The sequence below is a fragment of the Bombyx mori genome, chromosome 9 (assembly GCF_030269925.1).
Source record: "Bombyx mori chromosome 9, ASM3026992v2".
Classification (NCBI taxonomy): domain Eukaryota; kingdom Metazoa; phylum Arthropoda; class Insecta; order Lepidoptera; family Bombycidae; genus Bombyx; species Bombyx mori.
In genome coordinates this window covers 5,437,357-5,464,022 of record NC_085115.1, presented here as the reverse complement: position 1 = coordinate 5,464,022, position 26,666 = coordinate 5,437,357, and the positions used below count along the sequence as shown (strand labels likewise).

General features: G+C 34.6%; 1 protein-coding gene and 1 long non-coding RNA gene across 4 annotated transcripts in view; both read right to left on the bottom strand.

Moving 5' to 3' along the window:
• Positions 1-22,373, bottom strand: part of LOC101737991 (intermembrane lipid transfer protein Vps13) — a 68,362-nt gene extending 45,989 nt beyond the window's left edge. For all 3 annotated transcript variants that reach the window (XM_038012753.2, XM_038012755.2, XM_038012756.2), the window contains exons 1-17: positions 21,629-22,373; positions 21,463-21,549; positions 15,479-15,676; positions 13,797-14,020; positions 13,099-13,237; positions 12,631-12,829; positions 9,526-9,811; positions 8,135-8,249; positions 7,385-7,619; positions 6,932-7,065; positions 6,455-6,578; positions 5,769-5,921; positions 4,339-4,513; positions 3,769-3,962; positions 2,622-2,691; positions 1,631-1,781; positions 353-636 (exon numbers count right to left, since the gene is read on the bottom strand). In XM_038012753.2, the coding sequence (XP_037868681.1) occupies positions 353-636; positions 1,631-1,781; positions 2,622-2,691; positions 3,769-3,962; positions 4,339-4,513; positions 5,769-5,921; positions 6,455-6,578; positions 6,932-7,065; positions 7,385-7,619; positions 8,135-8,249; positions 9,526-9,811; positions 12,631-12,829; positions 13,099-13,237; positions 13,797-14,020; positions 15,479-15,676; positions 21,463-21,549; positions 21,629-21,728 (2,868 nt within the window). In that variant the 5' untranslated portion in view covers positions 21,729-22,373. The remainder of the gene's footprint in view (positions 1-352; positions 637-1,630; positions 1,782-2,621; positions 2,692-3,768; positions 3,963-4,338; positions 4,514-5,768; positions 5,922-6,454; positions 6,579-6,931; positions 7,066-7,384; positions 7,620-8,134; positions 8,250-9,525; positions 9,812-12,630; positions 12,830-13,098; positions 13,238-13,796; positions 14,021-15,478; positions 15,677-21,462; positions 21,550-21,628) is intronic.
• Positions 22,374-24,801, bottom strand: LOC134199344 (uncharacterized). The gene is made up of 3 exons (XR_009973798.1): positions 24,552-24,801; positions 23,975-24,095; positions 22,374-23,883 (listed from the first exon to the last, which is right to left on the bottom strand). It is a non-coding gene; the product is annotated as an uncharacterized LOC134199344 (long non-coding RNA).
• Between the last annotated feature and the right edge of the window lie 1,865 nt (positions 24,802-26,666).

Below are 26,666 nucleotides of genomic sequence, written 5' to 3'. Positions count from 1 at the left end.
GTATAGGGGACAAGTTGAAAAAGTATCCACCTGTAAGCAGCAAATTGTTGTTGGAAAACTTACTGAAATAACCTTGGTGTAGGAAGTGGAAATGACATGAATATAGCAGTTTTAAAGAGCGAAGTGTGGAAGTTTATGGCGTTTTTTTTAAATCTTTCCACTTGCTACTGTGGCGCCATCTTAATTTGCTCACTTTGAGCTTACACGTTTTAATACATTAAGATGTTGCTGCCTACTTCTACATTCCATACTATTATACTAACAATCTTATTAGATTTATGATGTGATTGTCTATAAAAATATCAAACAAAGTGACGAAGAGAGACTAGGAAATCAAGTAAAGCGTACTCACATTACTGTAAGTGACGGCGAACAAGTACTTGTCCTTATCGACGCAAGCATTATCGGCATTAGCCTCCGTTTCCATAGCAACCACATCGGGCGTTTCCAGCATGGGTATGACGCTGTGCCCCTCCCTGTGGTGCTTCATATCCAACGCGCCGAGCCTCACGGTAGCTTCTAGTGTAAACGTTTTCTGAGTGGCCGTGAGCTCTAAGAGGCTTAACGAAAACACGAGGAACCTTTCGTAGCCTTCAGATATGTTTGTAGGTTTCCTGTTTATGCTGAGAACCAATTCTGTAAAAACAATCCGTCCGTCAATTAACGGCCGTCTGGTGTAGTGGTAAGTAACATGGTCACTACACAAGGGACTCGCGGGTTCGAATCCCGCCAAGGGAAGATATTTGTATGATAAATATATAAAAAAATGTCTTTCCCAGGGTTATGGATGCACATTAAATATATGTATGTGTATAATAAAAATCTTACATTTATTGCCGTTATCTGGTACCTGTAATACAAGTTCTTTACGAACTTAGCAGGGGACCAGTTAACGTGGCGTGATTGTTAGTAAAAATTTATTTATTTATTTACAATCCACGAGATAAAAATGTGGCGGGTAGCCATCATACAACACAAGATATTTAAGAGATTCCTGAATCTCGCTCACGACATTTTCAAGATAAGCTTGCACATATATAAGTTCCGAACAACAACATTTGGACCGTCGTTCTACCGAGTAATTATACCCACCCGGTGGAAGATCTTACCTCCGTCGAATACCCCCACAAGAGCAATTAGTAAATTAACCAGCTCCTGCGACTTCATATATAAAGGAAGGTGGAGGCAATCGCGTTGAGATGTACTCTTATATGGTCTTCAGTAACCACTTTATACTAGATTACTTGCTATTTCGTTCACACAAGTTCGCAATAAAGAAATAAAAATGTAGCCATACAGAGAATCATATTTCAAAGAGAGCAAATTTAACGAATTGTTTTAAAGCCGTCGTGGCCTAAAGGATAAAACAGCCGCTGCGGTCGTGGCGAATGATACGACTGTGTTGTCGGTGTTCGAATCCGGCAGGATAAGTACCAAATTTTACTAATTTAAATACGTGTTCACGAATGTTTTCCACGATAAAGGAAAAACATTGTCGAAAAGAAAACAATTTTTTTTTTAGTAACTATACAATTCAATTTCAAACAAGATAACAAATTCCATTTAGTTGATTGCATTATAACTAGCGCTTTCAATTTGACTTGTCGTAATTACATTCACGTTACGTTACCTTTCATTATAAAGAAGGCTTCAACTTCAGTTAACTGTATAGTTTGCTCGTCACTCTTCCGCTCCTTTGAGCGAGCAGTGTCTCTCTTTTGTTTTTCAGCCGGATCTAAATACTTCAGTAAGGACAAACTTGATCCTTTCGAGTCGCTTGGCTGCAAACATTATATATATTTTTTTAATTAATCACATATTTTTTTAAGGGTGAAGGAATTTTAAGTAGTTTGCGCTCCGAAATTTACTATTTTTTTAAAGAAAATAATTATGTAAGCTACGAAAAGATTTATATGAAATTAAAATGTAGTAAGTATATACTCATTATAACTAAACTATACGATGATCTCGAATTAATTATTTTTCGTATTAGTACTTTTATTGACAGCTACATAGTCCTCTGTTTTTTTTTTCTAATGTGCCAACTTTTGTACTTAAAGTTCATAATACTTTTCGCAGTTCTATGTTACTCAATACTTGTATTTGTTCAGAACATGTAACTAAATTTCAAACTACTCTAACGGTTCAATCTCGCTTTTAATATTGTCATTACATTCTTTCCGACGCGGTGAAGTTACGAATACAGTTGTCATGGTCACGGACGACTAAGTTTTATTAAAATGTTATACATTGAGATTTGAATGTTGTACTAACTGCTCAGTTATAGATTACAGCCGTAAAACTAATTTTTATTACGTCTACATATCGCGATAAACAATGAATATACTAACATGTGATATTACAAGTATTTTATGCTAACTGTTAACTACATTCTGTGTTTATTCTAAAGCGTGATTATTCACTTCTAATTTTTAAGTTACCGAATCTTCAGCATCTTGTACGGAAGGTTGATTTAACACAATGACACGGCCGGTCAGTACATAAGCAACTTTGTAGACATAAATCTTTGAAGAAAAAATAAAATAAAAGAAAAAAATAATGTAAATAGAATCAAAAAGGCTACTTTTTCGTTTTGGCGTTCGTTAACTAAGTATACAGACCTTCAACTGAGCCGATTCTTCTGAATTAGGTAACGGCATACTGACTAATATTTCACAAAGTGTCAGCAATCTGAAAGTATGGAAAAGTCATTACGCATGGAAAGTCTAGTAATAAATATTTTACGAGATCAAACCGGTTCTCCATTTTACAAAAACTCGATTTTACACGATTTCGTTTGTGGTTTTATGTCGACCTCTTTGACTATCCTAAGAACGGTCACAGATATCGTAATATTGTACATTAGGATCTATTAAAAATTATTTGTGACAATGCTTCTTATTAGAAAATTATTGTTTGTTATAGTGAGTTCCAGTCATTTCAGATAAAAAAACAATAGTAGAATTATTTTGTCCGTGCAGTTTGGGTCATAAAACATAGCCCGACTAGGGCGGTGAGCATGTTGCGCGAGCGCAACGTCATTATCGATAAAAACAAATGAGTCATCGAAGGCAGGTACACGGCGGCGGGGTGGTATACGAAGGGTGGTGAGACATTGTTATGTTATGAGGCATTTGTACTTACCTGCAAATTATAGTACATTATGTCGAAGAGAAATGTGTTTTTATGCATTCGTTCTCTGAATTTCTTTAGTGACACAATGGCAACTCCTTTGTTTTGTATCAAAACGGCAGAATTTATTCAAAATAATATTTGCACGTGTTGTTATCAACAATGTGTTAAAATTCAACACTGAAATAAGAATAGATCCCGAAAAGTTACAAAGTGTTAATTTCTGCCGTTCTCGTTAACTTGCTGCGGCGATATGTGGCGTAAGTGTTCGATTACTGATTTTTTCTTTCGTTTTTATCACTAACCCACAAAATGACAAAACTAAATACACTGTCGATAACGCTTATCGACAACAATAATGGGCATCACTATGCTCGTCCATAAGGCTCGTGAGTGGAAGAGAGAGCGAAATACTCGCTTCACCGCTCCCATTTTTTATGACTCAAACTGCACGGACAAAATAATTCTACTATAGTCTTTTCCCAAATAACTGGTGATTTAAAATTAAATATATAAGCATTGCATTTGCAGCGTTAATTGCACTGTAATTATTTTTTGAGTTGTACTTCTTCTGGCACACGTGTTGCGTATATTTTAATAAATATAGTTTCGTGAGAGCAGTACAAACCAACTCACCGGTCTTCGGAGGCGCTTATAGCGATTTTCTCGAGTTCACCCCGGACTTTGACCTTCGGCATTCTCGGATCGTCCGTGATCAGACATTTGTGTATTTGTATGACCAAGTTCGTTGGCTGCAGCAAGTGCAGGGACGTCGCTTCGTTCGAAGCTATAGCCGACTGCCAATCTTCCGACGACGTTGCTATAACGATCTAAATAAACACACACTTTAGTCTGTGCTTTTAAAGCAACACACCCAAAATGAAAGTGACAAAATTATGATTTGCGTAATTAGTATTCGTAGGACCTCTTGTGAGTCCGCAAGGGTAGGTACCACCACTCCGCCTATTTCTGCCGTGAAACAGTAATGTGTTTCGGTTTGAAGAGCGGGGCAGGCGTTGTAACTTTATTGAGACTTTAAAACTTATATCTCAAGGTAGGTGGCGGCATTTACGTTGTAGATGTCTATGGGCTCCGGTAGCCGCTTAACACCAGGTGGGCCGTGAGCTTGTCCACCAACCTAAGCAATAATAATAATAATAAAAACACAATATATATTTTAATTAACTGTATTCAAAAGCTAGTCACCTGCATTTCGGTTAGTTTCAGTGCCATCTTATCGTAGCTGTGCTGGGTTATCTCACGCAGAATATCTTCGTCGGCCAATCCTTCTTTATACAATTTGTGTACGTCGAGGGCTTGGGAGCGAGGTTCGGACTTGACGTTTATAGCACCAAGTTTCACGACAACACACGACTCTTTTCTTTACATGAAAATCAGATGTTTTGATGAGCTTCATCATTACTGCTAGTAGGACCTCTTGTGAGTTCGCACGGGAAGGTATCACCGCCCTGCCTATTTCTGCCGTGAAGCAGTAATGCGTTTCGATTTGAATGGTAGAGCAGCCGTTATAACTATACTGAGACCTTAGAAATAATATCTTAAGGTGGGTGGCGGCATTTACGTTGCAGACGTCTATGGGCTTAAACGGAAACTCTTAAAAAAAACACCAGGTGGGCTGTGACCTCGTCCAACCATCTAAGCGATAAAAAAAAATGTATCAGTGAAATCGGTATAGGGCGAAAGTCGCTGCCCTAAAGACATGAGATCTGAATCTTTATCACAATAAAATAATTTACACATTAATCATAAATCTTATTTGATGATGAAGAATCTACATCTCGCCGTACCACTAACTAATGCCGCTATCAACATTCTTATCGCTCTAATCTTAAGCAATGTAAATAATATATTATATTTTTTTTTATTTCCTTTTAATAATTATGTACTTGTATTATTCTTGTGTTATTTATCAAAGCATACAGGTTTAATCAGATGTGATTACTATCATAAAAAAATGTCCTCCTTATCGATCATAGATAGATAGTCACCATAAATCATCGATTTTAATATTTTTATTTCACTGGAGCGTTGATTAATTATATGTATGACATCCGATGCGAACCTACTTGTAGAAATGTGACCTCAGACAAGGGCTCTTTAAATCTAATATAAAAATAAATATGTACGCAGTACGTGCGTTTCCGGACGATTAGTGTCGACTCAAATAGTAGGATGTTTTGCGAGTCCACACGGGTAGGAACTACCGCCCTGCCTATTTCTTTCTTGAAGCAGTAATGCGTTACGGTTTAAAGGGTAGCAGCGCTCGTACTATTACAACTGAGACTTTAAAATTCTTGTATCAAGGTGGGTAGCGGTATTTACTATATAGATGTCTGTAGGCTCCGGTAACCACTTGACATCAGGTGGGCCATGAGCTTGTCCTCTCACCTAGACAATAAAAAAACTACTTCCGTGACAAAGGAACCCACAACGTGTAATCGAATTATTTGTGGTGCTTTTTGTATCCGAATAAGTACCAACATCTTGCCTAATTCATCAGCGAACAATGTCTTCCCAGACATTAGTTTTCCTTGAACTAGTCTGGCTGTTAATACCGACAAAATCTATATCGCTTAGTTTTATATGCAAAGTGACGTCACTGATACGTCTCTTACCCTTGGTATTTTCCCGTCTGCGGTACAATAATATAAGAGGAGGCAATGTCGATATCTAAATCGATGAACGTGTGATGATGAACCGCATACTGCATCCCAAGGGTTGACTTCTCTTTTAAATCCGATAGTTTGTTTTCTGCCACAGCTTGTAAACTGGAAATACACATACAAATGTACTGTTTTACTGGTGGTAGGACCTCATGTGAGTCCGCACGGGTAGGTACCTCCGCCCTGCCTAATTCTGCCGTGAAGCAGTAATGCGTATCGGTTTGAAGGGTGGGGCAACCGTTGTAACTATACTGAGACCTTAGAACTTATAAATCAAGGTGGGTGGCGCATTGACGTTGTAGATGTCTGTCTATAGGCTCCAGTAATCACTTAATACCAGGTGGGCTGTGAGCTCGTCCAGCCACCTAAGCAATAGATAAAAAAAACGTATTAATTCATTCGCTTACTTCACCAATGCTAATACAACAGTTGATCAGCAAATTTTACACATGTTCAGAAATTGTGAGAGTTTTAGCAAATAAAAAATGATAAGACTACGAATAGTGACGTCAATGTTCACGTGCGCCACCTACTATATTATTTATTTGCTTACATTTCTTTTTTAATTTCCAAGACTCGCTTGCACTAATGCTGAATAATGGCCATAGATTTTATCAAATAATTCGTTCTGTACTCACGTAGTTAAAGCTGTAGATTCGGTGGGTGGTTTAAACACATTAACTATTTCGATAACAGTTTGGGCATCGTAAACAATCTGTAGTGGCTTGGCGGACACTTTCACTCGTTGATCACAAGCACCATCTTAAAAGTAAACAATACATTAATTATTTCTGTCGTAAAGCAGTAATGCGTTTCGGTTTGGACGGTGGGGCAGCCGTTGAAACTATACTGGGACCTTAGAACTCATATCTCAAGGTGGGTGGCGGCATTTTCATTGTAGATGTCTATGGGCTCCAGTAACCACTTAACATCAGGTGGGCTGTGAGCTAGTCCACCCATGTATACAATAATAAAAATAAAAACTTTTTATGTATTTCTGTATGATCATTTTAGGCTTTTTTCAGTGTTGTAAATCTCTTAGTTGCTTTTTACGACCTTCTCGCGAAGAAATAGGTCAGTGTATCGTACAAAATAAAATCATTTTGATAACATACCCAAGGGATTAGTTTCAAATACGACATTCAATAAATTGACATCGTTTGTGACTTCCTTCGATGTTACTAGTTTCGGAAGAAACTCGTCTTGTTGAACACCGGTCACACTAAAGCTTTGCATTTGTATGTCCAACCTTAAAACCAAAATCGTTGTTAACTTAGTGAACATTTCTTAATTTTTTCTCGACATACCTTTCAAAACAGTAAAAAATAATCACATTAGAGTATTATTATAGCTAGTGAACTAGATATATCTAACATGATTTAAAAACCAAACAAACGCCATAAATTTTAATACAGATATGGATGGAGCACGAAGAAACAAACATATATTTATGCTGATTTTTATATGAACTTTAATCGTAAGTGAATTGCAAAAATGTTGTCTCCAATAAACGACAGTTAACAATATCCAACTACAGTAGAAATCAAATTATATTAATGAGTAATTACCTCAAAGCGTTGGCGCTGGGCCGTTGCTTCATATCGACCTCAACATTATCGACACACGCCTTCAAAACCTCGGCCACGTCGTTGACGGCGACTTGTAATCTATCAAGTTTGAAACGCCCCTCGATGGCCACGTATTCAACGGGCAGATGCAGAGGAGCAGTATTCTCCTGGTAATCTATGGCACGGAACAGTTTCTCCTTTTCCTCTGAAGTCATCGCCTTCTCGAATTGTTTCACTGTAATCAAAACATGATTACATTTTTTTTAAGTATGAAGGTAAGTTTAGGAAAGTGTCAATACCTTATTTGGAGGGTAGGTAATTTTAAAAAAATCCTACCCTCTTTAAAAAAAACGATATATGGGGGACGCGCTATATCCACGAGTGGTATGATATTTAGAAGGATCCTAATATCATAAAAACTATAAAAATTGGACGCCTACGATGGGCAGGACATGTTTTTCGAATGGAAGAGACCAGAATGCCAAGACAACTGCTCTATGGCAAACCAGAGGGCCAAGAAGTCGTGGCAGACCCAAACTCCGATGGTTAGATGGCGTAGAGCACGACCTCAAAGTTATCGGTGTCAGGAACTGGAAGGAGAAAGCCCTGAACAGAGCAATCTGGAGAGACATACTGGACCAGGCTAAGGCCCATGCTGGTCTGTAAGGCCTAAGATGATGATGATAATTTAAAAAATAATAATAATTTGGACGATAATATTATGTACATTTCATCAAACTATTTTCATACTTATCGCGGTTCCATCGGTAGTTTCGTCATCCTTGGTGCTGCTACCGGACCACCACCCACCGAACCAGCCTTTAGATTTCTTCGCTTCCTGTTGTAGTTTACCAAGACGCTCCACCTGATTAGGTAGTTGACATCTTTACTATAATAAAGATTAAGGACTGCCCGTTCAGAAATTAGTTGTGAACGTTACAATTTAATACCAAACAGGGAACGTACAGTTACAAATAATGAGGCAAAAGCTTTCGTATTCAAGATTAAGTAGTACTAGTGGTCCCCCGGTAGTCGAAGTTCGACAATAATTAATTGAAATTATAAATTCGTATAAACACTGTTAAGATTATATTGCCAAAGACTATTCTACTTCTTCACAAATTTCGATAAGGCTACACTTTAGACAAATATTAACGAAGACAAACAATATTTAATCTATTCTATTAGACCACAGACTAAAAACAATAAGAAAAGTTTGACAATAAACACAGTATGCATGCGTGTGTGTGTCAAATACATTGTAGTGTGTGTAATGTTTTCTTTATTGTTTTAATGTATTTTTTATGCATTATTTAAAAAAAATATTAGTATTGTGCTCTCCTTCTCTATATTCCCTATAAGTGTGGGAAATTTTATACTGCTCCGTCCCCGCAATTTTCGTAAAAAGGGATACGAAGTTTTTGTTTCACGTATTAATATATAGATTACAAGTATGAACCCTTGATTTGTGGAAAACGGATAAAGCATAAAATTTCTATTACCAACAAAAAAACTAACACTATTTATTAGTGAAGGCACAGTATCACCCCGCACAAACAGGTACCACTGTGTTACCAATTTCCGCCGGAGAGCAATTATCCGGTTTAAAGAGAGGATTTTTAGGATTTGAAGAGAGAAACAGGACAACCTTTTTACAAAGCAATTGAAACTGTGACCTCAAATCCGAAGGTGCGTGGCAGTATTAAAATTATAATATCTATGGCACTAGTGACCATTAAGTACCGGATGTACCTTGAACCCTTTGAACCAACGACTTCAATGAAAAAATTATTTCAAATTCGTTAACCGTTTTTAATTGATTACATTCAATATTAAGCCTGTTGGTTTTTATTAATACGACAATGATAGTACTTCTCTTCGTAATGGGAGAGATGTACCATTAGTCTATTTCTACCGTAAAACATTCATTAATTCCGGTTTGGTGTAACACGACCGTTATCTGATAGAGTAACCGACCTCACGTTGTTATGTGGTCTGTGAGCTCGCCTGCAAATCTATGATGATTAAATTTACAACATCTTTGTGATATGTTTACTATACGCAAGAAAAACTAGGGCATATTTTTAAAAATTATTAATCTAATTGTGTTTTATTTTTATTTTTGTTACACATCAACTGACCTCTAATTCAATCCTCTGTCTGATAACAACCAAATTCAACAAGTCCAAATGTTTTTCGGCTTTTTCCACTAGAGCCTGTTGCTCTGGCGATATTTTCCCCTTGTTGATCAACTTGCTTTGATACGCCGATGCGTAATCCTTACACAGCTGCCTATGAGCTAACATATGAGACCATTTCCAGTTTCTACGGCGACGGCGAACTTCTTCTTCGAGAATGCAATTATAAGCAAAATGCCACCATTCTTTATAGTGACCTCTGAATGATTTTAGGTCTGGACGGTATTTCCTACAAAAGTTAGTTAAAATAGTTACTTTCCTCAAACCTATTTTTGTCTGATGGTGGAACGAATGAACCTGATATAAGTCAGCCGGGTAAATACTTTATAATAAAAATGGCATCAAAAAAATACCATACCCGTTCCCTTATGCGGTGAAGCAGTCATGCCATTCGTTTTAAATCAACGCTTTTTACAATTGAATTCATTTACCTCATGTCTGAAATTTGGTCTTGGCATATGTCTTTGTGTTTATGGGCATCGGTGACCACTTTTCGCAAGGCAAGACTAATACGTTTTTTGGAAGCTACCTAATTACCAGTAGCCTAGAGAGACCATTCAGGTTTCACTTGACGACAGGCTCAGTCTAAGAGATTTTGCTAACACTAGCCTTAGCGAGGGCAATACGTTGCTGAATCTACCATCAGGTCGGAATCGCGAGCCATTGAATAGATCCGGCAAGAAACTCAGTTGGGTAAACGTAAGTACTAAAAACCTTAACCTTGAATTTCAATGTTCTAGTTGAAGTGCAAAATCAAACACTTTAATCAAATAATGGATTGAATAAGTTGTGTCAATAGGTACTGGAGTAGTTTATTAACTTGGCGTCAATATTATGTTATAAAACTCATTTAGCTCATTAATATAACCCTAAAAATTTACATAATAAAGCTACACCATCATTTCAAAAAGCCGCTTTTTTTCATAGTATGTTGAATTAGATGGTAACAACAACGGACTAGATCTAAAATTTACATCAATTTTTAAAATAGATTTCAATCTGATAATGGTCGCAGAGCTATTTATAACAAGGATTAGAACTAATTATTATTTGAAAAGTTGTGAATCATGAACGTTTTTTTTTATTGCTTAGATGGGTGGACGAGCTCACAGCCCACCTGGTGTTAAGTGGTTACTGGAGCCCATAGACATCTACAACGTAAATGTGCCACCCACCTTGAGATATAAGTTCTAAGGTCTCAGTATAGTTATAACGGCTGCCCCACCCTTAAAACCGATACGCATTACTGCTTCACGGCAGAAATAGGCGGGGTGGTGGTACCTACCTGTGCGGACTCACAAGAGGTCCAATCACCAGTAATTACGCAAATTATAATTTTGCGGGTTTGATTTTTATTACACGATGTTATTCATTCACCGTGGAAGTCAATCGTGAACATTTGTTAAGTACGTATTTCATTAGAAAAATTGGTACTCGCCTGGAATTCGAACACCGGTGCATCGCTCAACACGAATGCACCGAACGTCTTATCCTTTAGACCACGACGACTTCAAACCTTTTTTAATGTTATAATTTCAAAACAGCAATCTTATTTCCAACAGATAATAAATGATTACATTTTTAAGAGTATATACATACATACCTAGTCAGGTCATAAATTCTGTCACATGTTTAATGTAAAATAATTGAATTATTCATTATGTAACCATTTATATACCAAAATGAATTTAACAAAACATAGATTCTTATGACACTAAAGTTTATTCAAAATGACCTCCGCGTATTGAATACAGGCCTTCAATCTGCGCGGCCAGTCGTCTATCGCAGCACGAACGAGGTCCATGTCAATATCGGCGGCTGCCTTAATCAAGGATGTCTTGAGTGACTCCAAATTGGGATGAGGCTTTGAGCACGCCTTTTCCTCCAAGTGTTGCCATATCTTGTAATCTAACGGATTCAAATCTGGACTGGAGGAGGGCCAGTCTTCGTGCCGGATGAAGTCGATTTCACGCGCCGCCAGCCAGTCTTGTGTGCTCTTCGCTCTATGAGCTGGCGCCGAATCTTGTTGGAATACCCGGTGCCTGTTATTGAACATGGTATGAGAAACAGGTTCCACAAGGTTCGTCAGGACTGTATTTTGATAAACAACTGCATTCGTTTTTACACCTTTCTCACAAAAATGTACCTCTGTTAAGCCCCAATAAGAAATTCCCAACCACACCATGAGCGAGGATGGAAAATGACCTCGTTGGACACGCGGAATACGGTTGCTCGCTTCTTCACTACTGTGTGCGTACTCCTTATCATTTTGTTTGTTGTAGCTCTCTTCTACGGTAAAAATTTTTTCATCCGAAAAAAGAATTTCCCGATATTTTTTTCCCGCGTACCGCTTCAACAAAGCGCGGCATCTCTTCAGTCTCAGGTCCATTAGACGAGCATCCAAACGATGTCCTGTTTTTCTTCGATATGCCCGAAGCCCTAAGTCTTCATTTAACACCCTTTTCACTGTGGTTCTGCTTAACCCCATCTGAAGGGCCGACAGTTTCTGCTTACGTTTGGGATTTCTTTGAATTCGCGCCTTCACAGCTCTTATCACTGCTGGAGTCCTAACAGAACCGAGGGCGACCACTTCTTGACCTGTCATCTACACTAGACTCTTCATTGTATCGTTTGATGGTACGATAAACGAATCTTTTGGTTATATTCAAATTTTTCAGTAGGTTAAAAATTTGAATTGGCACGTAACCGCAACGATGCAACGCAATAACTGCAACACGGTCTTCTTTAAGCGTCAACTCCATATTTAAAAATGAGTAATTCTAAAAGTATACATTTTTTTTTTATGAACAATTCGAAATTCGAATTCAATAAACTTTTTTGTGGCCAGCATTCTAAAAGAAAAGTTTTTACTGTGTGACAATACTTATGATCTGACTAGTTATATAGTAATGTTACCATAATGTATAATACATACCAGAACACAATAATTACGGAACATATTAAGTGAACTGACCCAGTTTAGGCATAGCAACAATTAGTAAAGTTCACAAAACGTATTGGGAAATCAATTAACACTAATTACCACACCTGTAAGGGGCTCCTTTGCTCATTCTGTCCATCGAGTCAGCCAGCAGCATCATATCTTGGTACTGTGCTTTGTTCAAATTTACAGACAATTGTTCCATGTGAAGATCCAAAATCACTTTGGGGATGCTAAACTTAGGGGTGTCACCTTCAGGCTTTGGATTGAGTTTGAGTTTCGCGGTCGCATTTATTGGTCCGAGAGCTTTAAACATAAATGTTTTATTTATTTATTTTAAACATATTAATTGCTACGGTGTTCGGTATCACCATCATAGTCGGTTACTGTTGGCAGAGCATAATATAGATTATTATCTGAAATAAATGAATTTAATAATAATAATAAAAAAGAGCAGTCGTGGTCATGTGGAATCCTTGTTTATTAAAACCTTGACAGCTGTTCTCCATAGTTCGCAAACTGAGGCTTGGCGTACACGCTCGTTTAATCGGTATAAACACTTTATAGTAACTCACCATAATTATAGAAGCTGGGTTTTGATGATTTCGTAGCGATTTCTTGTTCCAACTTTGATTTGATTTCTTGGGGGCCGCATTTGGAATATAAATCGGTTTTTGGATTCCAGTATATCGCCAGACCTTCTAAATCTAAAATCTAGGGACGTGAAAAAAAAACAAGTGTCATTTGTAGGTACTCTAATCATTATATTCTCTATAAAAAAATGCAAGTAGCCTGCAAACTGTCAAACGCTGTCGATTAATTTCTCAATAGGTTTACCTACACGATACCAAGCACTGTTGTAACTTCATTTATATTTCGCGCGGCAAACTTGCGTGTTCAATAGGTTACGTAGGATTACGGGGTTTGAAATTTTGATTAGGTAGATAGTAATTATGGAACGGCTGTTGATTTCATTAAGATAAAGAAAACTAGACTGATTAACAAATCGGTAAAAAAACTAATAGATTATTTACGAGCCCATGAATGCCTCCACATCTTAAAACATTGAATTAAGGTCTTAAACGCATTTGAATATTGTAGAATAATTCGTGGCATAACTAAGTAAGATAGTAGCCCTGTTCACTCTGCCTTCATCAATAAAAAATAAAACTCCGAACCTGGCATGTATCTGAGACTTACAATCCAAATGGTTTGTCCTTATCGAACCTCCAAATTTCGTAACTGCGTACGGATTTCATCTTGTTATTCTTACCTTAAAGATTTTTGTTACGGCTTCTTGTATAACAGCCTTTTTCCAGTTCTCATCGGTGGTATGGACGGACAGATTGTGGAGGGTGATACCGAAAGAAAATGGCGTCTTCGGATTGGTTATGCTATCTTCGTATCTAATGTGAATGTCGGTAATCTTCAATTGAACATTTTTAATAATTTGCGTTACCAATTTCTCGACGAAGGTCTCGTCGAGTTTATTTTGATCTGAAAGAAGCATTATTAACCAATACGAGCATGTTAAATACGATAATAAACCTGTATTCGTTTAGATTAATTAAATTAATTCAACCTTGTAAACAGCGACGAAGTTTTTTCGACTATCTTATTAGACGATCCAACGACCCACCTGGTATTAAGTCACCTTGGGATATAAGATTGTAGTCCCGCCCTTCAAACACCCACGTACAGATGATAACTTCATTCCAAATATTATTAGAACGTTTATAATTAGATAAACACTACATGGTTTATTTCTGATTATAGTTTTAAATAAATATAACATTTCATATTAATGTCCGTTATACATTTTATCGCCTGCATTGTAAAGTATAGAAAAGTAATTATGGTTTTTTGTCATCGTGTGTGTTATGATTTGTAGTGGAAGTAGGTTTTTTTATTGTTTTATTTTATTACCTTTTTATATCACAAATTGTCATTAAGTTGTTATTTTTGTTAACTATCTACTCATGTGTTGTATTAATGGTCGAAATTTATTGGTTTTTTTTTTACCTATCTCTACCTAAACTATTAGTTTTCCCAAAAAACAAAGCGAAATAAAAATATATTATCCTATGTGTTTTGGGATGTTTATTTGTGATGATGTTAAACCTACTAGCTTAATCACCACAGTATAATAGGTACTAGCAATAAATGATAAGCAAAGCATACAAAACAAAAATTGTGTTTGTTTGTTATCGATCTCCATAAACACTGTTTGAGTAAGTATTTTTAAAATACTGCGATATTTTTTTTTTCATTTCAATAATCGTTTGCTACGTTTTAAGTTTTTACGTTACTATCAAATATTTTCAACATCAATTTTAGTCCAATTGGTTTTGGTTTAATTCATTTATGATTTAACCGTTATATCGGTTAGTATTACACACTAACTATTAATGTTACAGGAAGCTTTATGTAAAATGAGATAGGAAATTTATATACACAGTAAAAACTGTATCACTCGGTAAATTCCCCACTCACCCAACAAAACGCATGATGACAATAAAATAATTATAGCAACATCGGATAACATGCAAAATCGCAATATAAAATGTATTTGAAAATATTTCACCCATACAAGTATGTCGTGCATTACAGTATGAGAGTCGATATCGCTCTGATATAATAAAATTGGCTGTTTTTTTCCTACCTATTGTGATAGCCTTGAGAGGCTATTTCAGCTTCACCCTAGCATGTAGGTGAGCTCTCGGGGCTCAAACCGGAAGTGATGCTAACATGATAATTTAGAAAAAAAACCGTAAATGGATTCCCCGGAGTTAAAAAAAAAAGGTACCTCTTTATGAATCAACAACTTTATATATCATATTATATCAATTTTCAATAGCAAAAGCAATTTCGTATAATAATATTACGCTTAATTATTACATTAATTATAATACAAGTTATATAGAACATGCATTCAATTACATTATTGAATGTTACCTTTTTCTGCCTCTTTCTTCTTTGCCTCTTCGACTCTCCTAAGCTCTGCTTGCTTTGCTGACAGAGCCATTTTCTCTTCTTTATCAGCATCATACTTTACTTCAGCAGATGGATTGACAATCAAAAAAAGTCGTTCAATAGTAGCTTCCACTGATGCACCATACAGATTCTTCCACGGTATTTTGAGGACAAGTTTACCTGTTTAATAAAATAGTCTACTATGAGTCGGTTCAAGTTAATTCATCGTAACAAATACAAATCTTATTACGGATTCAGGAGAGATAGCAGTATCAGGTTTTCCACAATTACGATATCTGCGGCATGTACCTATTCATAGTCAGATGTTTCCAACAGATTCTACAATCATACTATAAAGTAAGAAAACTCTTAAATAAGATTTACATACGTTACAACTTGACGTGTCGTTATTTTGATCAAGCTTTTCATATCAAGATTTTTAAAAATTAAAAAAGGCATAAACTAAATATTTGAATTTCAAGATATGCCGTTTTCTAAGCGCACATTTTTTTGGTCAAAAATTGGGAGATTGCTCATATCGTCACGCTGTTGATAACATATCGATGTGCCGAACGTTAAAATTCCATACTAAAAAAGGCTTCGAAGTATGCACTACATAATAATATAGATATAGCGATCCAGTCAAAACATTACATAGAATGACGTAATCGTTACACGATAAGTTTATTTGGCCCATGGAACATAATAACATAATGATGAACGAACATGATTTCATACGCGTTATAAAATTGACGCGTCTTGTTTATTAGTGAAACGCAAAAACAATTTGAAAAAAGTAGGATTCTAGTTTATGATATAACACTGTACATAGTTAAGTTAAAGTCTTAATGATTTAAGGGCAGTTCTACAATTCAGAACATATCGAATGACATCTTCGCGGCAAAAATAAGAGAGCAGAAAGAGGCGCGCGGTCTTATAGGAATATTCGTTAAATGTAATAAAGGAATGTCGGTCAGCCAGTATTAATATTCCTTCTCTCTAACGTTAGTAGTTTAGGATACATGAAATTTTCTTGTTTTTAGGTAAGCAAATAAATATTATTTTCCATTAACGTTAACGTTCCATTAAGTTCATTGCCATTTCGGCCTCGGGAGAGGCTCGTCCTTGCTCGCTGTATTCAAATAACAATATGTAGTTACAGCTACAAAGACAGACATTCATATAATTTAATATTTCTTTTATTATTCTTATATAACAACGAATTCGTAATAATTTTCACACGGTATCACTAATACAATTAGTCTCGTAATATACAATAGATTTACCTCGTAAATCCTAAAACGTAAGTGAAATAGTTGTTTCAGACAAATTTAAACTTTATTGCTAATAAAAGTTAAGACCCTAGATAAAATCATTTTGTGATGTCTGTAGATCTAGTGGTATGATGGACTGACCTGCTTGCGTAATATTTTAAATAATAAAAATACAGTGTTTTAAATAATAATAATAATAGCACTGTGCAATTTTTTATCGCCCGATAGCGTTTTAGATATCAAAATGATTATTTCAGCCGTGCTTCGAAATTAATTTACATAAACGATGCTCAAGTCAAGATATAAATGAAAATAACAGCCACCTAAAAATACATGTGTCGAATATGTGATTTTTTAAAAACTCTACAAAAAATCAATTGTGATAGGAAACTTTCGACGAAATAAACCCGGGAAGAAAAAGCCCCTCAATGGCAGCATTGAATAACCGACGCAAGAAACACATTTTCATTGCTCAAGAACACTGTCGACACTCAGAACGCTTTATTTAGCACAGTAGGGATAGCAACTAATGAAAATATCGGGTCGATGACACTATCAGTAAACAGTGTTCCGAGTTTCCCAGTTCTCTGGGTAACACACACAACCAAATCCACCAAATTTGGAATTGTTTCTTCCCGTAATCTCACACCCTAAATAAAATTATAAATCTTACTAATCTAAATTAGATTAATTAACTAAACGACAACAACCCCGCACGTCAAATCTTATTCCTACTGACCATTTTTTTTATTTGCAGTATTGACCAGCTTGACGATAATTATGTATTAATCGTCAAACAAATTAACATCAGCAATATCATGGGCACAGTCAAGCTGCTGCCTAATTACTGCTCTCGAAGCATGAGTTTTGAAACTCTAACAACCTAAGTTTGCATCTAAACCATTCCTATTATTGGTAGAATTTTTAAGCTTCTTGTTAAAGGTTATCGACTTGTTTTATTTCTGGGTATGACAGTAGTGATAGTAGACAGAAAAATAATGAATTATACGAGTAATTGACGTTAACAAATTGAAAACAAAAACGGCTGTCAAGTTATGGATTTCATTTATAGTTATAGGCCAAAAGCGTGTGATTAAGAAAATGCATTTGATTAAAAATCTCATTTACTGTTCATTGATGAAAGACTATAATGATGATTTGAATGTATTACCGAACATAATCGACCATGTATTTTACTAAGCCGTGTATTTGTTGATCAACAAGAAAATATCTGGAATATATTATTTGGTAAACAACTAGAGTAATATAATTATTTTTGTAACTTAAAATAAGGAATATTTATAAATAGAGCTTTTGGACTATTGTTGCATAAATTATCGCCGGTATATAAAAATAAGTGAAGGTCAAGGTAACGGCCTTCAAATATTATGAGTCAGGCAATCAGGCCGTCGGTTAATTTGAGGGCATGATGTCACTTAGTATATAACTCCTCTATAACAATTACAAAAGTACTACACTGTCTGTATCGCATGCTAAGTAGCGTGATAACTTTGCTTAATTGGGTCGAAATATGAATTTTGATGCTTCACGCCTATTACACGGATTACACGACTGTTTCTTAAAGATATAAATAATACCATTTCATTGTTTTATATATTTTATCTTTTTTTTCATTTAATAATTATGGGTCTATCAAAAGAGATTGATAGATTGTGTTGGGTGATCTGTTAAATCGCATCGTGAGGTACAAGTGTCCTCGCTCATTGCAATTTGTAAAATTAAAGTGACAGCTTCCAGAAGTTTTACAAAAAACAAATCCACGAATAAGCCAACAGAGTGGTAAATTAAAATAATCTTATATCTCCTAACAGAATAACATCAGATAAAAATTTAAAATAAGGTTTTTAAGCTTCGAAATTTTATTAGGAAACATAGCAATATTTGCATAATTAATTATTCATCAACTAATCATGCCAGCAACGATCTTCGCGTTGAAGTTCGTAAAATGGTAACATTATTTACGTAACAAATATTAGAGTTCCTAATTTTAAAATAATAAAACAAACAGTTAAAAAGTATCTGATAAAACAATGTTTCAATAATTGATCACCATTCGCGTTCAACTCATCGAGAGTTCAATTTGAAACCTAGCCCATAGACACAACCCACTGAGTTTCTCGTTAATTGTTTTCAGTGGGTCGCGATTCCGATCTGCAGGTAAATTTAATGAAGGACTGCTCTTGCCAAATTGCTAGTCCGCACGGGTAGGTACCACCACCCCGCCTATTTCCGCCGTGAAGCAGTAATGCGTTTCGGTTCGAAGGGTGGGGTAGCCGTTGTAACTATACTGAGACCTTAGAACTTATATCTCAAGGTGGGTGGCGCATTTACGTTGTAGATGTCTATGGGCTCCAGTAACCACTTAACACCAGGTGGGCTGTGAGCTCGTCCACCCATCTAAGCAATAAAAATAAATAAAAAAATAGCAAGTTATTTTGGTACGCTCAACTACAAAACCGCGTGTAGTTGGAATAGCCTCATATGCTACCAGCTATTAGGTATTGAATAAAGTGATAATTGTCAACTTTAAAACTACTATGAAATTATACTTCACTCGTAGTTATTTCAATGTTTATATATTAGAGAACTTGCGACAGAAAGCTAGCATCGTAACCAAAGCAATGTCAATGCAAACCCGTGATCCTGTGCATGCATTCACATTACTACAGACAAGCACAATCCACGACCGGATTATCAGTCTGCATGGTCATACATCTCAAGCATTATCGGTTCCCCTACTCTGAGAACTGATGCAACAATCATCAATCAACAAGATCAATCTCAACTCACTGTAGACTTCAAGCAATATTAGCACTCAGAAGCTAATCACTATCTAACCTCATGACCCCAGGTCAATAGGTGTCAGTTTCCATGTTAAGATTTAGGTATAGGTGCTCTAGTAACCACTTAACATGAGCGGGCCGAGAGCTCATTCACTAGTTCCAATAATATGTTCCTCTCATAATACCGTGAACAGACCATTATAAAGTACTTGATGCATAATTAACAAGAGTACTAATAACATGAGCCCAAAACAAGTCAGCACCTCCCTTTTTCATATTTCTCTCATTAAATAATTGTGTATTCCAGTTTACCATAGAGAATGACCATTTATCCAATGTAGTTGTTATTTTCACCCAATATCTAATGTAAATGTGATATTAATCTAATGTAAACCCCAAGGATAATGCTGATTATCCTTGTGGTTTACATGAGCTATTGGGTAGCCATAAGTTTTAAGTTTATTGTAAGCTCACCCAGTAAAGCTACTAAAATGAGATTTCAAGAAAGCTCATGTAGACTAAATTCATTTATACTAGTTGTTATGTTTCACTGTTTTTATTGAATATATGACCCTAAATGTTCTCAGTTTTAGGCCACACAATACCAAGCAGAAGTAAAATATATGTTTCAATACACCAATATATTTTTTATGTTATTATTTTTTTTTTTTAAATCTTTATTCACGTTTTACCTGGTTTAAGAACTGATAAACTAAAATCTAGACAAATATATAATGTCTTAAAATAAGAATTAGCATTAGAAACCATAATCAAAAACATATTGGTATTATTTATATAGGTGTTTTCACTGGTGGTAGGACCTATTGTGAGTCCGCACGGGTAGGTACCACCGCCCTGCCTATTTCTGCCATGAAGCAGTAATGCGTTTCGGTTTGAAGGGTGGGGTAGCCGTTGTAACTATACTGAGACCTTAGAACTTATATCTCAAGGTGGGTGGCGCATTAACGTTGTAGATGTCTATGGGCTCCAGTAACCACTTAACACCAGGTGGGCTGTGAGCTCGTCCAACCATCTAAGCAATAAAAAAAAAAATAAAAAAAAGGGTGTTCTTGATATAGAGCAATTAGGTACATAAACAGTGTTTATCAACAGATAGATCACCATTTTAAAATATGTTATTATGGACTAGATCATTCCGAGTCCCACAAAATGATTTTACAGCAGGAATTCAGTTAAGTATTGAATTAAAAATTTAACTTAGGAAAACAACTAATACAAAACGTATTAATACTTAGCAAATGAAACTTGTTTCCTATCATGTGAAAACGATTCCCTTTGCTTATTCAGGAATCCTTACCAAGTACAGGATATTTCATGTAAATTAAATAGTAACTTAGTTTAATTATTTACTAGACTACAAACATAGAAATTTGAGTCGACTATTATCAAAGCCGGCAATCTGACTTTTGGACAATGATTAGTAAATCAGAAAAACGAATTATTGACTTTGTATTCCATTGGCAGTCACAAAACTCTTCGGAACGACATCTTAGATAAATAACAGGTTAACTATTAACCTTTATTTAATGCAGGTTTTGAACCGTATTCTTTGAAGGAGACGATTATATTCAAATCAATCTGTATTGACATATCAATAATTTTTTTTTGTCCAAATGCACAGATTGCCACCTTTGATAATAGACGACTCATTTAGCATGTTTTTACTTTAGAGTTAGGTACTTTCTTAAACCAAGTGTGATTACATTTTTTAATAGATATTTTTTTGTATGAATTAAGTTACTTAAATGACAATTTCCTAATATCATGATTTAATTTTCAGTTTTCTTTTATCAAAGTAAATTAAATATTTCAAAGCAATAGTCAAAATAAAGTAATAATCATAGTCAAAATATTGAATTTGTCTCACCCAAATGTCCATAAACTGTTTGCACAGGAATGTTCAGCTCCTCCAAAGCATTCTGTTTTAGTACCAGATTCTCCAAAACAACATCCCCTGCAAAACATAAGACATGATTGTAATAATGTCATACCAACCATACATAAAGTGTAATGACATCACTGAGAAAACGTACCGCCCCATATTCCGAATTTTAACTGTGATCTGTTCAAATTCTCTACATAATCACCGAGGAATCTGTTCAGGACATCAACCACAATAGACTCAAATACCATTTTGAAGGTTTGGTCTCAAATCACTGTTTTTTTTTACCAAAGGAGAAATTTTTTCGCACTCATGTTGGAGTGAGGTGGTAAGTACAGCAGTCTATGTAAATCTTCAATACTATCCAGGTTCTTCTATTTGAGACAAATTATAATCACAAATTGAATTAAATCATGAAATTTTCATTCATAATAGACACGAGTGGCTCAGGATATGCCCTGCAACGGAGTAGTACAAATCACTATCAAATGGTAGGTTTTTTCCTTGAAGAACACCAGAATAAACTGAAGAACTGATAAAAATATAAAGTATCGGTAACAGTCGGTAGGTACTTGGGTACCATAGATTATACACTTAATATATTTGAGATAGATGCGCAACTCTCATTTTTATTTTTGCTTTAGTTAGAGCCCGGGACAGCAGGCGTCGCTGCTGTCGATTATTAGTCTCCCTACCCCCCACCAGGTGGCTTTTTTAGTAATTTTAATATTTTTTATAATTAACTCTCTTTATGAAAAAATCTTATCGTTTAGAATCGCTGAAATTCCCGGTAGTACTTATGAAATATTAAAGAACGTTTGATTGTGTTCAGCATTCTAATCGATAAGACCTTTTCATACAGAGAGAAAACAGTTTTTTTAAATAAAAAGCTGTAATTCTCTGTAAGCTATTTAATTTCCCTATATTAAAAAACAATTTACTGTTAAAAGATAGTATGAACGTACAATTGTATAAAATTTCGAATAACAATAACTCCTCTAGATTAATCCTACTAGAGTACTTAATAACATTAAATCGAAAGTTATCTAAAAGTTAATTAAGTCTAGATAATCAAATCATTCAATGTCACTTAAGTCATTTGTGCGAAATATAAACATGTCAGCTTTCCATTACAAACATAGTAGACAATTTGAATTAAATTTAATAAATTTGTTTCTTAACTATAGCAGTTCTTGCTTAAAGTTGATCCTGACAGATCATGACCTTGTATGAAAATATTACATCTATAAACACTACCTATGCTTCGTCATACAATAATTGTCATTTATACTAGCATTGTAGAGATAATACACACACTAAAGTGAATACTAAATTATTCTTAGCATTCTTATAAACATTTAGAAATTTAAGAAACGATTAACCCACAATCATGTTCATAACATGTGACATTTTGTTCTGCACAAACGTTTTATTACATGATTTGAAAAACAAAAAATGTTTAAAAAATGTAATGATGATTTAAAGTACTCTTAAATATTGATAGTTTGTACTTAATGACGCTTATAGCAATCTTAGACATGATTACATTAGTTATACTTTTATTCCCTATCTAAATTATTTCTATTCTGACGTTTCTGATGCTTTAGCTTTGGTAATACTAGATGAAACAAACAGCAGATTGAAAGAAAATCATCTTAAAGTTAATTACATTCATTACAAACCATTAGTTTACATTTTGTTACAAAAGAAACTGGTGTTCGTTACATGCAAATGAATTATAAACATACACATGCAAACATAAAATGTAAATTTATCTTTTAATCCAAATTAAATGTACACTAATATTACTATTCTAAATAATAGAAAGGGTTTCGAAAATTTTTATTGCACTCAACAGCAGACGAGCACGCAACCCGGCCCATGATAAGTGGTCACCAGTGCTTATAAACTTCAGCAGTGCCATAGGGGTTGCTGTCTATCACTTAAGTTTTAATAAATTATTAATATACTCAGTCACAAGCATGTTGATTTCACATAATGAAAATGTAAGAAACATAATCATGTTTGGGCATTTTCATTTATATCTGCTCATACAGAAAACACAACTTAGCAAATATATTCCACAGTTAATCTAAATAATTGCAAATAATGCTTTTAAAGACCGTTGACTTTTGATCATTAATTAAAATCATCTTCTCGTAGAATTTACAAAAGGTTATTTACAAAAATTTATATCAGTATTTTCATATATTATTAACTTACTAATTACAACTATTCAAACGTAATACTATAACTATAAGAACTAAACAACCTATTTTAAAACAAAATTGGCATCAATTTAGTTCTTATGAACTATTTCAATTATTAATTTATCAATTATAAACATATTTAAAAAAAATTAAGATCCCTTGAGAGTTCACGTTCCTTGCTGAATCAGTTTCTCTTCTGAAACGGAGAAACAAAGTATCTTAAGTATGTAACAAATATTGAAAAAATACGACCATGAAAAATTTAGTGTTAATGTAATCTTACTTACAAATTAATATATTACATAACACGTTCTGGTTCAAATATAGTGCATCAATCTTTTCATGTTTCAGACATTTTAGTGCTCCTTATAATTTTTCCATAAAATTTTGTCATTATCAAACCTTTGTCTACAAAAATAAAAACATTATTTTATATTGGGTAGAAGGATGAACGTGGTCACAGGCCACTTGGTGTAACTTAGTTATCAAACACCAGGAAACAAAACGTGAATGCCATCATCTAACTTTGGATGTGAGATCAATTGTGCTGTATTTTATTTAAACAGGAAAGCATGACTGATTGATCATTCCAAAAAACTAGTTCGGGCCCACTTGACAATAAGCATATAATACGCTGAGTTGCAAAACATAAATACTTCCACCCACTCGAGACAATTTTATTATCTGAGGTGTGTGTGTGATAGTACGAGACTTAATACCGACTGTTTTGATCAAAACTTAACATATATGATAGCTAAGCAGCAGAAATAGGAAGGACCATTAGTTGGTGCTAATTCATTTAATTATATTATGAATAATAATTCTGTTAGCAAATAATATACCGGGAAAATAGTGTAAACTCACCGTTATCAAGGCATCCGAAATAGCATTTCATTTTCGATCTTCGAGGCATGCTGATTTTTAATAATAAACATTCTGTAAGAAATGAAAATAGTTACACAGGCTTACGAAACGCTAACGAAGAAAAAAGTATTGGAGCCAAGTTATGTCTAAAGAGAATTCAAAACAGAGTTTCTCAATGTCTAATCGTCTAATATTCTCATAAAGCTAAAAGTTGCTCTAAATACCATGACATGGGGTAAATTGGGATTCTGGGGTAAATTGGGACAAACCTGCGAAAGATTCTCAAAGTACCTGTAGCACGGAATCTACCTAATTTTGTTTATGTTAATATTTATCAATGTATAGAAGAAAACCCAAGTTAACTATGGAAGTACTAAATATGAGTTAAGTTGGTCCCAAAAATTCGTCAAATTAAATTGAAAATAGTGGTTGAAAAGAGCGTTTTGAAACAGCTTAAAGAACTTTTAAAAAAAGTAATATTATCGTTGTTTTTTCAATAAGATCACAGTTTATATAAGTTTTTAATACACCTGGAAATACCACAACAAACGGTAAGTTGCAATATTCTTATTTTAAATACAATATTTCGACAAAATAAAAAATGTATATTTTTTCCTTTCTTTTTGGGGAAAATTGGGACGTATGTAGGGTAATTTGGAACGAGACTGGAAAAATTAGGGACGAGAAAACACAAAATTGGAACGCCAAAAGACAAAATAGGGATGGCTTGTTAGGGTTGTCACTGATATCTTATAATAGATTTTTTAGCCTATACTATCACTTAATTGCGTGATGTAAAGAAGGTTAATGTGTTTATCAGTTAGTTTATGTAAGTATTATAGGTAAAAGAAAAGTATATATATAATTACTTTTTTTCGCGACATTTACCTTGTAATATCTGCCCGGTCGTATGTTCTTTATAGCAATAAAAAAAATTAAAAGTTAAAAGAACTCAAACGAATCAAAACTTTTGTTATTTCAGAATCTATTCACGCGTCGAATCATGATTTTGTTAACATTCACAACGAACACACACAAATAAAAACAGGCCTCAGATTTTCAATGTAACATTAATTAAAAATCCGAGATATCCAATTATGAGTGAGTGAATTAATTGAGTTTAGTTATTTAGCTTAGAAAGAATTTCTTTTATTTTTGTTATTATTGGCAGTAATCAGATAAAGCTGTTTTTTTATCTTATTCACCTGATATCTTACTCTTGCTCAAAGATCATTTTGAAAATGTTGATTAAATAAAATTGTATTAATGCATTTCCAGTCCTTTAGTTTTCTATTTTTTATTCTATTTTATGATTTTGTTTCAGAGTTGTGATTTTTAAGGAAATTAAATAATAATTTTCTAAAATATAACATGCACATACTTTTTTTGATCATTGTATTGTTGATTATCATTCACGTCACATCGCTTCGGAATAGAAACCAGCTTAATTTACACTATGTTGTGTATTGTGCTTAAATTATGGATTGTATTCATCATTTCGGTCCATATAAATAATTATATGGCACCTACCTATATATCGCAGTACTGCGAGTTGACAACCCTTACAAATATCCCAATTTAACCCTTAACCGTGTCAATTTACCCCGGACGCTGGGTAAATTGGGACGGCCATTATTTTACCGATTATTTCTTTAAAATGAATAATTAAAATAATGTAACGGTTTTTATCACCTAGGTACGTTCAAGACTCAACTTATTTCTTTGGTTGAGCAGTGACTATTTAATTGGAACTATTTTAAAATTCAATCTGAAGGTCGATTTTGTCCCTATTTACCCCATTGTACGGTAGTGTCGAATGTCGATTGCGAGTTGTGACATTTTTCATTTTGACCATAGATTAACCCCATAAGACATTGACATAGCTGACAAACCTGATACAACGAGCAATTCCTTTCAAAATTTTCAGAATTTGGTTAGGAAACTACTACGAGACTCCTACTACAAGGGGTGATTGAGAAGTTGTGGCAGTAATTTCAAATTCAAAACATTTATACCGTCTTATTTTAAAACCTTAGTTGAATGTCGCAACATATTATCTCCACTACCTATAATAATAAAAAAAATGCTTTCACACTGAGAATCACCGGCGAATCA